Source organism: Balaenoptera musculus, chromosome 20, assembly GCF_009873245.2.
Source record: "Balaenoptera musculus isolate JJ_BM4_2016_0621 chromosome 20, mBalMus1.pri.v3, whole genome shotgun sequence".
Classification (NCBI taxonomy): Eukaryota; Metazoa; Chordata; class Mammalia; order Artiodactyla; family Balaenopteridae; genus Balaenoptera; species Balaenoptera musculus.
The window spans coordinates 9572457-9585360 of record NC_045804.1 but is presented as its reverse complement, the minus strand read 5'-3'; the positions used below and the strand labels follow the sequence as shown (position 1 = coordinate 9585360).

Below are 12904 nucleotides of genomic sequence, written 5' to 3'. Positions count from 1 at the left end.
TGAAGCACGGCGGGCAGGTCCTCTGCTCTGCACCCCATTCCATCCCCTCCGAGTTCCAGGCCCCATCAGGACTACTTCTCCTAAAAAGACTATTCCCCAAACCTAACCTCTCAAGGACATCTGCTGCCCAGACTTCCTTCCTCCTACGGCGAGCCCAGGCTTGCGGCTGGCCTCCATCTTTCCCTCCACGCTGCACCAAGAACGCCCAGGCCAGGACACCCAGTGTGGCCACGTCAGTCCCAGGCTCCTCTGCAGGCCACCCTGCACAGGGCCGGCCTCCTCACGCCCTCCCACCACCACGGGTCTCTCCCCTGCCAACGTGACCCTTTCAGAGGGCACACAGGCACGCAGGAGCAAGGCAAGCAAACCAACAACATGTCACACACACCAAGCTCCTAAAATAGAAGGCCATTTCCTAACTCTCACTCAGAACAGGAGCATTTCCAAGAACGTCTTGGGTAAGAGATGACGACTCTCTGCTGCCTGTTCCTGTAATACGCCTGCCACCCCCCCAACACACATACACACAGGGGCCACATCAAAGCCACTTGCTTGCCCGTGTGTATCGCTCGATCGACTGTAGCCCGCTCCGCTGGGCCGCTGCATGTAAGCAACCGCGTGGCTCACCTTAGCACGCGGCCAGACCGCGCGGGTGGGCAGGCTGGCCCTGGCACTCTGCTCCAGATGCCCAGGGAGGTCCGAGCCTCCTCCTCTGCAGCAAAGGCCCTCCATCTGCACTAGACTCAGCTGCCCCGCCCCAGCCCTCCATAAGCCCAGGGCTGGGCGGGACAGGCGAGATCTCCACCTGTCGTTACTGTTCCAACTCTTCTTTTTCTCAATGTATTTTTTTTTTAATTTTTATTTATTTATTTATTCATTCATTCATTCATTTATGGCTGTGTTGGGTCTTCGTTTCTGTGCGAGGGCTTTCTCTAGTTGCGGCAAGCGGGGGCCACTCTTCATCGCGGTGCGCGGGCCTCTCACTGTAGCAGCCTCTCTTGTTGCGGAGCACAGGCTCCAGACGCGCAGGCTCAGCAATTGTGGCTCACGGGCCTAGTTGCTCCACGGCATGTGGGATCCTCCCAGACCAGAGCTCGAACCCGTGTCCCCTGCATTGCATTAGCAGGCAGATTCTCAACCACTGCGCCACCAGGGAAGCCCTCAATGTATTTTATTTTATTATTTCATATATTTTTTTTGGCTGCACCACGCGGCTTGCAGGATCTTAGTTCCCCAACCAGGGATCAAACCCGTGCCCCCTGCAGTGGAAGCTCGGAGTCCTAACCACTGGACCCCCAGGGAGTTCCCTGTTCCAACTCTTCTGATGCCAAGACTGGCCCCTGAAAGACACTGGGTCTGCTTGGTGCTACCTGCCCAGCTGGCTGGCCCAAGCCCACTCAGAGAGGGGACAGGTGAGAGCCAGGACTAGGGAGGCCCAACACCCACATGGGTGACGTGGGATTAGGCTGGTGTAAATCACTTGCCACCATGACCCTGTGTCCCTCCAAGGCCCCCAGACCACAGGGTCTGGCAGGGAAGGTGGGAAGGGCCTGGTCTTACATGTACTTATTTGTAAAATCTGCCTAAACGCAGACCGCTCCCTCTCAAGGCAACCTACGGGTCAGCCATCAGAGGCAGGCAGCCCATCTCAGCTCGGCCCGCAGCTCCCCAGTATGGACCACTGCTTCTCAACCTGTTTTCATTCCTGATCCCTGAAGGAGCTTTTTAGCCCTGCTGAACACTTTTTCAGCACCCTCCCCAAGAACCAGCCTCTGCTCCGTGGGGTACCATCAACCCTGTTGGTTATGTATGACATACACCTATTTCTTCTCTTTTCTCTCTTCCCTGCCACCTCTGCCTCCCTCAGCTTCTTTCCTCTCTGGCCCAGGGTGGACTTCAGGTGAGTGCTTGGATTAAAGAGACAGCGCTTTTTTAACCTACTGACTACTTTGGTGAGGCCTGCAATCACCCAACCAACTTTCCCTGTAGTCTCATTTCCACGGTCTTTCTCCATCAAAAAGAAAATGAAGACCATAAATGGCGAGACGGCCACACTTTGGCGTGCCGTGATGGGGTGGGGGTTAGCGCAGCATGGGAAGCCAGAGGGGGATGCCACGTGGTGCCACCAGCAGCTCCACATGATGCCCACAACCTCAGAGAGCCCGGGACAGGGGGGCCGCTATGAACAAGAGTCCTTCTAGATTGAAGATCACCAAGTCAGGAGCTTTTAGCTATTGGTCTCTGCCCTGAAGACAACTGGGAAATTCTCACTCGGGGAGGCCCTCCCAAGAGGCCCCTTTTGAGCTCCTGAGCCATCAGAACCTCCGGCCAGACACACACTGCCACTCAGGATGTCAGGGCAAGTACACACAAAGGGTGAGACTGCCGGGCAGGGACTCACTGTCGGGAAACACAGCACTTCCCAGCCTGGCCATAAACCTGTTATCAAGCCCCAAGTCCTCATTCCAGGGCCCGACCTTTGGGCCCAACACCTCCAGCATTCCAGGAACCGGTGGATCAGGGAGAGACTCTGCAGCAGCAAGGACAGCACAGGATGAGAGAGGGTGCCTTTGGTGAGGGGGGAGGGGGGCACTGAACTTCAGCACCGGGGACAGCGGGTCTCACCACAAAGGGAGCGTGCCGTGGGTACAGAGATGACGGGACTTGCAGGCCAACAACTTCCGCTGCCTCCCAGCTCTGCAATGAGACATCCTGCCCCATGCCCTGGCCTCCTCTTTAGGGAGAGAGACACCTGCTTCCGCTCTGCTCACGCCGACGGTCCTTCACAGTCCCAGCATCATGCCCCAGATAGCCCCAGGCTGCCCGCAGCCCTGGCTCACCCTGGCCTCCAAGCCCCTTCCAACCTCAGTGCCCATCCTCCACTCTGCCCACCCTGGCCCAGGGGGTGTCTTTCAAGCCTAGTGTAGTCTCGGGGCTCCACGCTTCTGTTCCCTCTGCCCGGACCTCTCCTGCCCAGGGGTCTCTGCTCAGTGTCACCTCCTCAGAGAGGCCCCATCTAACAGACCCCCATCAACCTGGAGCCCCCTCCTGCTCTGGTCTTCTTCAAAGCCCTTTCCACGACCTGACACTGTATTTGGACAGATTCATCCACTTATTATCTGCTTCCCAGTAACCTAAACCTTATGAGGACAGGGAGTTAGTCTAGTCCCCAGTGATTTATCCCCAATGCCCTGAATGCTGCCTGGCACACAGCAGGCCCTCAATAAATACTTGTTTGAACAAAATAAATAAAATGAGGATTAAAAACACCTCTTCCAACAAATGATTAAGTATAAAAAGGCCTTGAGGTTCTACAGCAGGAACACATGAACATTTCAGGTTAGAGACCTTCTTTGAGGATCTCTCCACGAAAAATTCAAAATTATGCACCCCTCCCTCTCCTCCCCCCCCACAATATTCTGCAATAAATTTCAGAGGGTTCTCAGATCCCTGTAAAAACAAGAAGGGACAGAAGACATCACAGTCCGACCCTCAGATGAATAAATAAGCATCACCTATTCTGAGGCCAGAACAGAACCAAAACACTCCAAGAGGCCCGGAGGCTGATGCCTGCTCGGTCCAAGGTGAGCGGCACTGCCCCAGGCACACCCCCATCCCCAGGTGAGAACTGCCTCACGTGTGCCCCACAAACAGGGTGGAGCTGCCCTGGTTCTCACTACAAGTTCACCTTTGGGCCCCATGCCAAAGTGGCCTATCGGGAAGGCAGTAAAAATAGTGACAATTCTCACAATCATTAACAGATTCCTCTGTCAGCAGGAGCCAGAAATCTCTTAATCCAATGGCCCTGCCCCGCCCTCGCCACACACATCGTGCTGTTAATGCTGGAATATTGCATCCAGATGAAATCAAAGTCAACATCTTAACAGCAGGCAGAGCCCACGTCCCCCAGCACGGATGTGGCCCTTGCCCTCACAGCAAGAAATCCCATGGTGGCGCATACACCACCTCTCAGCCCCCTCCTCTCCGTGGAGCGGAAAGCTAAGGGGATGCGAGACCTAGGCTTGACACACTTCATACTCACTCAGGCTCCCCTGAAGTCGCTGCCTCTCCAAGACCTAAAGAGGTTAGTTCATTGGCACAAGGTAGACAGAGCACGCACAACCGCTGACAAAGCCATCCTGCTGCTGGTCCCCTGTACCCTACTCTCAACCAGGACCAAGTTTAAAAGGGGAACCCCTGGAAGCAACTGAGATGTTGTTCAGTAGGCGAGAGGATAAACCGTGGTCCATCCATACAATGGAATACATTCAGTGCTAAAAAGAAATGACCTATCAAGCCATGAATAGACATGGAAGAAACTTCAATGCATGGTAAGTGAAAGAAGCCTGTCTGAAAAGGCTTCAGGCTGTATGATTCCAACTATATAATATTCCGGAAATGGCAAAACTATGGAGACAATAAAAAAAAAATCTACGGTTGCCCAGGGCGGAGGCTGGGGGTAGGGGGGAGATAGGCAGAGCACAAGAACACAGAGGGGGGGCTCCCCTGGTGGCGCAGGGGTTAAGAACCCGCCCGCCAATGCAGGGGACACGGGTTCCAGCCCTGGTCCAGGAAGATCCCACATGCTGCACGGCAACTAAGCCCGTGCGCCACAACTACTGAGCCTGCACTCTAGAGCCTGCGTGCCACAACTACTGAGCCCGTGTGCCACAACTACTGAAGCCCACGCGCCTAGAGCCTGTGCTCCGCAATGAGAGAAGCCACCGCAACGAGAAGCCCGCACGCAGCAACGAAGAGTAGCCCCCGCTCACCGCAACTAGAGAAAGCCCGTGCGCAGCAACAAAGACCCAACACAGCCAAAAATAAACAAGTAAAATAAAGTTATTAAAACAAACAAACAAACAAAAAAAGAGCACAGAGGGATTTTAGGGTAGCGAAACTACTCTGTGCATTTGTCCAAACCCACAGAACGTACACCACCAAGATGAACGCTGATGTAAACTGTGGACTTGGGGTGACAATCACGCGTCTCCGTGGGTTCATCAATTATAATAAATGTAGTGGGGGGCCTGTGCATGTGTTGGGGGGCAGGGAGAACACGGGAACTCTCTGTGCCTTCCTCTCAGTTTTGCTGTGCACCTAACACTGCTCTAAAAAACCTAAGTCTTTAAACTCCAGCTGAGCTGGTGGTGCTCCCCGTTAGGTTGGAATGCTCCCCCACTCCCAGAACGCTGTCCCACCTCACCCACCAGGTGAGGAACGAAGGCCGGGCAACAGGAAGCTGACAAACCATCAATCAGAAGAGCTGCCAACTGACGGATGTCGAAGGTGGACCCCTACCCTCCCACACCCCCAAAGCCCTCCTGAGGCCAAGCAGATGCTGGTAAGACTTCCAGGTTCAGTGTCGCCCTTCACTGACCCACGGGGAGATCAGCAACAAAACTATAGGTGAGGAGGATGCCCTCCTCGCCACGGGTCCCAGCCCTCCGACGCCACGCACGGCGTCCCCGCCACCACCCCCGGGACTCCGCTCCTCGCCCATGAACCGCACGGTCATTTCACAGAAACTCGAACACGTGCATGTCGCCATTCCCTCCTGAGTACAATCCAAAGCCATCGGCCCGGCTGACACGGAAGTTGAACCTCGTCCCTCCACTTGTGCCAAAGGTAAATCTGGGCTGAGAACCAGGCTTCGAGACTCCCATCCTGGTAACCTCTCCACCACATCGTGCTTACCCACGGTCTCCTTGGCATATCACATACGCGCCCTTTGCAAAACTCCAAATAAAAACTAACTAACCAGACGGACCACATTGCCAAAGCGGTCGCTAGTACATGCCTTTAAAGACTGGAAGGTCCCTCTGGTTCTTTGAAGCAGCTCAACTTACTACAATGGGATATATATTCAAGTCTGCTAGGAAATCAACAGAGTAGCCGGTGAGGCGGCCTCCACTCAGGCTGCTGGGCAGAACCAGTGCTGCTCCAGCCGAGCACGCACCCCTGCTCCACGCTCCTGGCGACACTCGGTGAGCAGAAAACAACAAAGAGTACACCCCAGCCCTCGGGACCTCCCGTCACCAGACTGCACTGCTATCCACTAGCACCCGTGGACCGGCGTGGCCGCTGCCCACGAGAAGGCTGTTTCTCCCCACCTCGCCTGCCGGCGTCCACAGGCCTGGACCGAGCGGAGCTTTCCTGCATCGCCTTGCACGTGGCCACCAGCAGGTTCAACACACAGTCAGGGCCCAGAGCCTCGGGCTGCCTGACTCCCAGAGGCGTGCGGCGCTGACAGCGCTCTCGGACGGCAAGGATCTGGAAGCAGGAACACGGTATCCCCGTTCCCTCTCGTCACCCAAGGGCTTCTGGGAGCAGGAGGAGCCGAGATCAGCCCCGGCCTGCCCTGCGGGAGCCTGGGGAAGGGAACTGCAGTACAGGCTACTCAGCCGTGGGGAAGAACTTTCCGGGGCCCAAACGCAGACACACCGCTTGCACCCAGCATGGCCCCTGCACAGGGCAGGCAATCGGTAGATGGTCCACCACTCCACAGCCCAAACCCAGCGCCACCTGTGCTGCCTGCTCCTTGTCCTAGGTTGCTTTGGGGGAAGTGACCGTCAAAAGATGAGCCAGAAAGGGGGGCTGACTTAAGACCCCCCACTATCGAGCACAGCCACTAAGCAGGGAAGGGCCTGGCCTCTCATTTCAGCACTGAGTGATCTGACCTTTGGCTCCTGCCGTTAGGGTGAGGCGTCTCCTGCGCAGAAGCCCCTCTCCACGTGCCCCGTCGTGCTCTCCCCCTCCCCCTCTACTGCACACACCCTGGGATTCCTGGCCTTCCCCACTAAGCCCGCTGCCAGGTTGCAGGGCTCCACCCGCAGCAGGGCGGGCGTGCGGCAGGAGGGAGCGGCTGGAGCATGCCAGTCCGGGAAAAGGCGAGACACACTGGAAAAGCCGGTTGGGTGTTTCTGTTTCAACGGTAACTGGGGAGTCACCGCACATTTATCAGCGCAGCTTCACGGAAATAACCCACAGCACACTCAGAACTGATGAGCCAGGCTGCACTGGGGGCCCCAAAGTGACAAGGGACCCCCCGCACCGACCCAGCCACAGGGCAGACGAGGAGCCGGGCACACAGGTCCCCTCAGAGCTCAAAGCTCCTCCCACTACCCAGCTCTCTGTCTCCACTACCCCACCCCAGGCAGTACTGTTATTCTCAGAAGTAACACAGCCAATCCTAAAATGCCTTCCACACCCCCGTGGGCTGGCCTGCCTGCCCGGAGACACCTAACCACCGGCCGGGCTTAGCCCATGACACATCCAGGATTGGTACAATGGCAGAGCTCACTTCCCACACCAGGCAATGTCACCTGCCCGAGCAGGCACGCAGGTCTCACAGTCGCAAGTGGAAACCACCCAATCCCAGAGGGCTGGACCCACGAGGCCTAGGGTGGCCTGGGGGGATTTCCTAGCATACCCCCAGATGGAAACCAATGGTTTAAGGAAACAAGAGTCCAACCTGAGGGTTCAAAGTGACCTCAAGTCTAAACAACATAGATGAGTGGCCGTGACAACACCATCCCCCTCCCACCTCGCTCAGGCTCTCCGGAAGCCCCCAGGACCAGCGCAGGAGCAAAATGGGTCTCTGAACCACCAGCAAGAAGTCAGGAAAGCCAGGCACTTCAGTCGGGGCTTGGGGTCCCCACGCTGTCTACTATTCCTTTAGACACAGGACTAACCGAGTTGGCCATGGGGTCTCCCGGAGCACAGAAAGGAGCGGTCACACCCGAGCGGCAGGTGCCCTCGGCATGGAGGAGCAGCCGGTGGTCCCACTGCTAAGCACAGGGTTCTAAACCCGTTTGTTCACATCGTGGCTATCCCCTGGGATTGTGCCACATGTGGGCTGCTCCACGGATGCACACAACTGTGCAAGAGAGACCATTACAATATGCAATTCACACTCTGACCGACCCTGGGGCAGTCCTGTACCTGTCAACATTCTAAGTAGATAGCCTCAGTTTTCTCAGCTATAAAAAAAAAAAAAAACACGAAGGTTTGGCACATAGGGGAAAAAACAGGACTGGTGAGGAAGGGACTGAAAAAGTGGTCTGTTTGATGCCGAACAAATGATCCCTAACGAATCCTCTCTGTCCCCAAGAAGGGCAGGGCCAATGCGGGAGAACTCGGATGATCACAGAAAGACTAAAGCACATGCCTCTTCATCTATTTGAGGGGAGAGGTTACGTGTACGTTTTTTAAAACAGCCCCCCAAACGATCTGAGTTTGTAAGTTCTGGGAGAGACCTTGCATAACTGAAAGGCACATAAATGCGATGACTGTGACGCACCCGCAGGGCTGTCATGAAGACAGACGGGGGAGGGGCAGGGCTCTACCAGGCAGACACCGGCACCACGGGCGCTAACAAGTGGGCCAGCTCGCCCACCCCCGGCTGTCCCGCATGGGGGCCGTCCTCTGGCCAGCTGGCTGCCACGTACCTTTGGCATGAAATGTCCAGCCCCTCCGCCAGTACTCCTGCAGCTGGACCCGCTCCTGCTGCCCCAGGCTGCACACCTCACTGTAGAACTGCCGCTCAATGTGCACGTAGGCGGCCGGGATGGCACCTGCCACCCCCTTGGCCCCGAAGAAGCCGTTCACCTCCGGCGAGGCCAGCAGGATCTGGTACTCGGCTCGCGTGCCCAAGACCAGGTCCATGTAGGCCTGGGTCAGGTTGAAGTAGCCGGTGGTGAGGTAGACCTTAGCGCCTCGCTCGGCCTCTGTCAGCAGGGTCTCCGTGACAATCTCATCGATCTGAATCTCAAAGGGCTTCATCTGGATCAATGGGTAAATCCAGGTGTCTGGGGCTGGCCTCCGGTCTCCAGCGGCTGCTGCATCTTCCTGGGTTAAGAGGGAGTTGCTGTGGAAGGTCTGGGCGTGCAGCATCTGCTGGCGGGTCCTGGCTGAGTTGATCACATCCATAACCCTCTTATTGGCTGCCTTGCAATACGCAGCCCGGTCACCTAGAGGGAGACATGGCAAAGGGGAGTCAGGAGCAGAGAATGGAGGCTCTGGACTCCCATTCAGCACGGAAGACACACCACATGGCACGTGACAGGCAAGCACAGATGCCACAACTGATCCTTCACCAAACACGTCTCGATTGAGCACAAGACACCGGGCCCATGGGAGGCTCCTCTGTGGACAGAAATGCCCGAAAAAGGGTCTTGCCACAAGAAGCCTGCACTCAGTGGGAAATGAAAAGGCCTCTACCAATCCACTTACAAAAAGTTCAGAAACAGACAAGACTAGTTGAGGGTGACGGTAGTCAGGACAGTGGGCACACTGGGGGGGTCATGCCCGGCTAGGGACCCGAGGGGGCTTCTGGGAGCCAACCCACTATGAACACGTACATAAGCTGCACACCCGTGACTGGTGTGCATGTTACACGTCAGAAAGAACATGTGTCCGACAGAGACACGTTTAAGTATGACCAGAGAGCAGGAGAGCGAGCCACAAAGGGTCAGAGGTGAACAGGCAGGCTCTGGGCCTTGTTTTCACACGGACACCAGTGACGAGTGGCTGCAGGGACACAATGAAGGGAAAAGAAGTGAGTCTAAATGCTATCACTAGATGATAAGAGAGTTAATGAGCTAAGCATCCAACTCAAGAAGTTAGGAGGAAAAACAACAGGAAAAGCCAAAAACTACAGTACAAGGAAGGACATTATATAAAGCAGAAATTAACAGAATGAAAACAACAATATAAAATATAAAAATAGGGAACTTCAACATCATCAAAAGTTGATTCTCTGAAAAAACTGACAGAATAGCAAGCCTTGGGCAGGGCTGATCGACAAGAGAGAGACGGGCAGCACGACTGTCCCGGTCACCGCTCACGTGCTCTGGGCTGGGAACAGGCACACGTGCCCGAGTGCCTTCCAGGGCCGGGCAGCAGCCCAGAGAAGGAATGTTGCTTGCGGGGACCCCCCCTTGCCGACGGCGGCCACCACGGGGGCCACTCACTCACTGCTTCTCTTGAGCTGCCCTGGTCCCGAACACGGCTGTGCCCAGCCCCCCACGCCCTCTGAGCGTGCTGACTCTCAATTCTTCCCCGAATGGGGGCCCTTTTTTCTGCATATTCATGCCAGGCCTGTTAAGTTAGATCAGGGGTCAGCCAGTGTTTCCTGTACAGGCCAGACAGTAAATATTTCAGGCTTTGTGAGCCAGAGGGTAAAATTGAGAACACTACGTAGGTACTCATATAATGAAAGAGAAAACAGACTTCCATAAATTTTTATTGTTGACATTTAAAACATAATAGTAATTATTATACTACTCTATAGCACACAGGCGTAGTGGCAGCAGGCAGGGCAGGCACACAGATCGCGGGCTGGCTCCACAGTGCACGGATCCCCAGGCCCCTGGGACAGGGTTCCCACCAGACATCCCCACTCAGATGCTTCCTTTCTGGCTCTTCTCCTCACATGGGCTAGGTTTAACCCATTCCCCACATTGCTGACACGGCCGCAAATTCAGCAGCAGGCCTCCTTAAAGGCCACCAGGAAGCCACGGCCACAAGAATCACAGGAATGCAAATAGCCCGGGAATGCTAGCTGCCAGGGTTTGCGTTTCCAGTGAGCAGGGCCGAGGACTCTCCCATTTCACGTTCCAGGCAGGAGGCCGCAGACCTCAATGGAGCCAGGAGCCACAGACCCTCTGTGCTCCAGAGTCACGGGAGGTGGCCCTGAGGGGGGTGGCCATTTAGCAGGCCGCTTCCTGTAAGTGCAGGGCAGGCTCCCGGCTCACTCCCGTGGGCACCCAGACCCGAAGCCCACAGTCCCACCTTCCCCGGCGGCTCCCTCACCCGCAGAGCATGACCGATAGCCAGTGAGTCACATCTGTCTGGCTCCAAAGACAAAAGCAGAACAAGGCTCTGCCACCCAAGTCTCCTAAACCCGTGGCAAGGCCACCAAAGGCGTGCCCTCCTCACCCTCACCACCCCCAGGCTCGGGAGGGCGAGGAGCCCGGGATCCTACCTTTGTAAGGATGCACCATCCCCTCCACCACCTGCACCGTGTCGTCCCCCCGCAACTGCAGGGACACGTCCCCCACCGCGTCCACCAGCTCCGTGAAGAAGTCTGCAATCTCAGGACAGTCCTGCAAGAACACGTAGCGGTCCTGCCGGTTGGTGAAGTAGGAGTCACTCAGGTTTGCGCTACAGGGAGGAAAGCGGCAGGTGAGGACTCAGGCGATAGGGTGCGACAGCAAGTCCTGGGGACCCCGGTCTCAGGGTCACCAGCAGGAGCAGGTGAGCAACCAACTCGGATCAGGACGCACCAGCAGCAGCAGGCAATTAACAAACAGCTACTGAGGGGCTTCCCTGGTGGCGCAGTGGGTAAGAATCCGCCTGCCAATGCAGGGGACACGGATTCGAGCCCTGGCCCGGGAAGATCCCACATGCTGCGGAGCAACTAAGCCCGTGCGCCACAACTACTGAGCCCGCGTGCCTAGAGCCCGTGCTCCGCAATAAGAGAAGCCACCGCAATGAAAAGCCAGCTCACAGCAAGGAAGAGTAGCCCCCGCTCACCGCAACTAGAGAAAGCCCACGTGCAGCAACAAAGACCCAACGCAGCAAAAAATAAATAAATAAATAGATAAAATAAAATAAAACAAACAGCTACTGAGCCTGGCCGCTCACGAGAGGTGGGCGAGAGTGACACAGAGGAGTGACCGCAAGGCCCTCCCCTCACCGAGCTGACCACCGAGAGGAGATGCGGACACTTACAGAGCCAAGGACCATTCGGGCTCGGCCCCAGTGTCCCCCAAAGGGCCTGGATTTCCACCCGGCCCTACCTGACAAAGTTATTTGTCCTCTCGGTTTTCTTGTGTACAAAGTGAGGGAAAGACCACGTGGGGTACAGTGCGCATTAGCTGAGACAGTACACGAGGGGCTCACCCAGGAGCAAGCACAGAGTAAGGGCTCAGTAAACCACGGCCAGCTTTCAGTCGCCCTTTGTGGCTTCCAGCTTCCGTGGCAGACAGGACACCGGGAAGACGCCGAGAGAGCTAGGCAACCAGACTAAACACGTACCAGCAGGTCCTCGAAGGCTCGAGGGGACGGACTCTGCCTTCTCCGCGTTCTGCTGGTTTCTGCCCTGGAGAATATTAAGGGAGATCCCTGACAGAAGGCAGCCAACTCACCCGCTCAGGATGACGCTGTTGTCGAAGAGGTACACCTTGATGTGCTGGAGGCCGATGGTCTCGTTGAAGCGCTCGGGGATGAGGAGCCGGAGGAGCCCACGGAGGTTAGGCGTGTGGAAGAGCGAGACTCGGACCTGTTCTGGAAACCTCTGCAGGAGTGGGAGCAGCATCGTGCGAGAGTTTTTCCTTCCTGAAGACGCGGGCAAGCAGGAGGGAAAGGACGGCAGAGTCACACCAGGAAAAACACGCAGCCGCCAGCGCAGCACCACCCACCAAAGGCCTGCGCAGCTGTCCAAGTCAGACTGCCGGGAGCTGTTTTCAGCCAGAGGGGCTCCAGGAAGCTTCTACCTGGACACCCACCACATCTCGGGGCAGGACTGAGCGGCCCGTGTAGCGGACATCCGCTCTTCTAGCCCCACAGCACCCGTCTACCCGCCTCCTGGTAACTGCGCCCAATCTCCTCCCGGGGGCGCCACCCAGCCCCGCCCTCCCATTTCTGCTCCGGGTGAAGATGACTCTGACCACCCTGGCTCTGGGAAGGCACGCAGGCCCAGGCTGGGCCGGTCAGCGCACTCAGGAGCCCCGGCACAGAGCCCGAGGCAGGCCGCACAGGAGCTCCAGGCTGACCATGAGGGAAGCAGATGCTCTTCCAATGGACAAGATGCGGCAAGATGGGCCTGGGACTGCCAGAGGCTGCCGCAAGGAGCCAGACAATGAAGCCAGCCCAAAGGTCCATGCCCCAGATCACGACC

General features: G+C 56.6%; 1 protein-coding gene across 13 annotated transcripts in view; it reads right to left on the bottom strand.

The window, feature by feature from the left end:
• Positions 1-12904, bottom strand: part of PGS1 (phosphatidylglycerophosphate synthase 1) — a 66438-nt gene that overhangs the window by 38539 nt on the left and 14995 nt on the right. For all 13 annotated transcript variants that reach the window (XR_005017754.1, XR_005017755.1, XR_005017756.1 and 10 more), the window contains 3 exons: positions 12153-12342; positions 10988-11166; positions 8451-8972 (listed from right to left, as the gene is read on the bottom strand). Coding sequence is in view for 8 of the 13 variants with exons in the window: in XM_036836424.1 (XP_036692319.1) it covers positions 8451-8972; positions 10988-11166; positions 12153-12342 (891 nt within the window). In the remaining 5 variants the exon portion in view is untranslated. The remainder of the gene's footprint in view (positions 1-8450; positions 8973-10987; positions 11167-12152; positions 12343-12904) is intronic.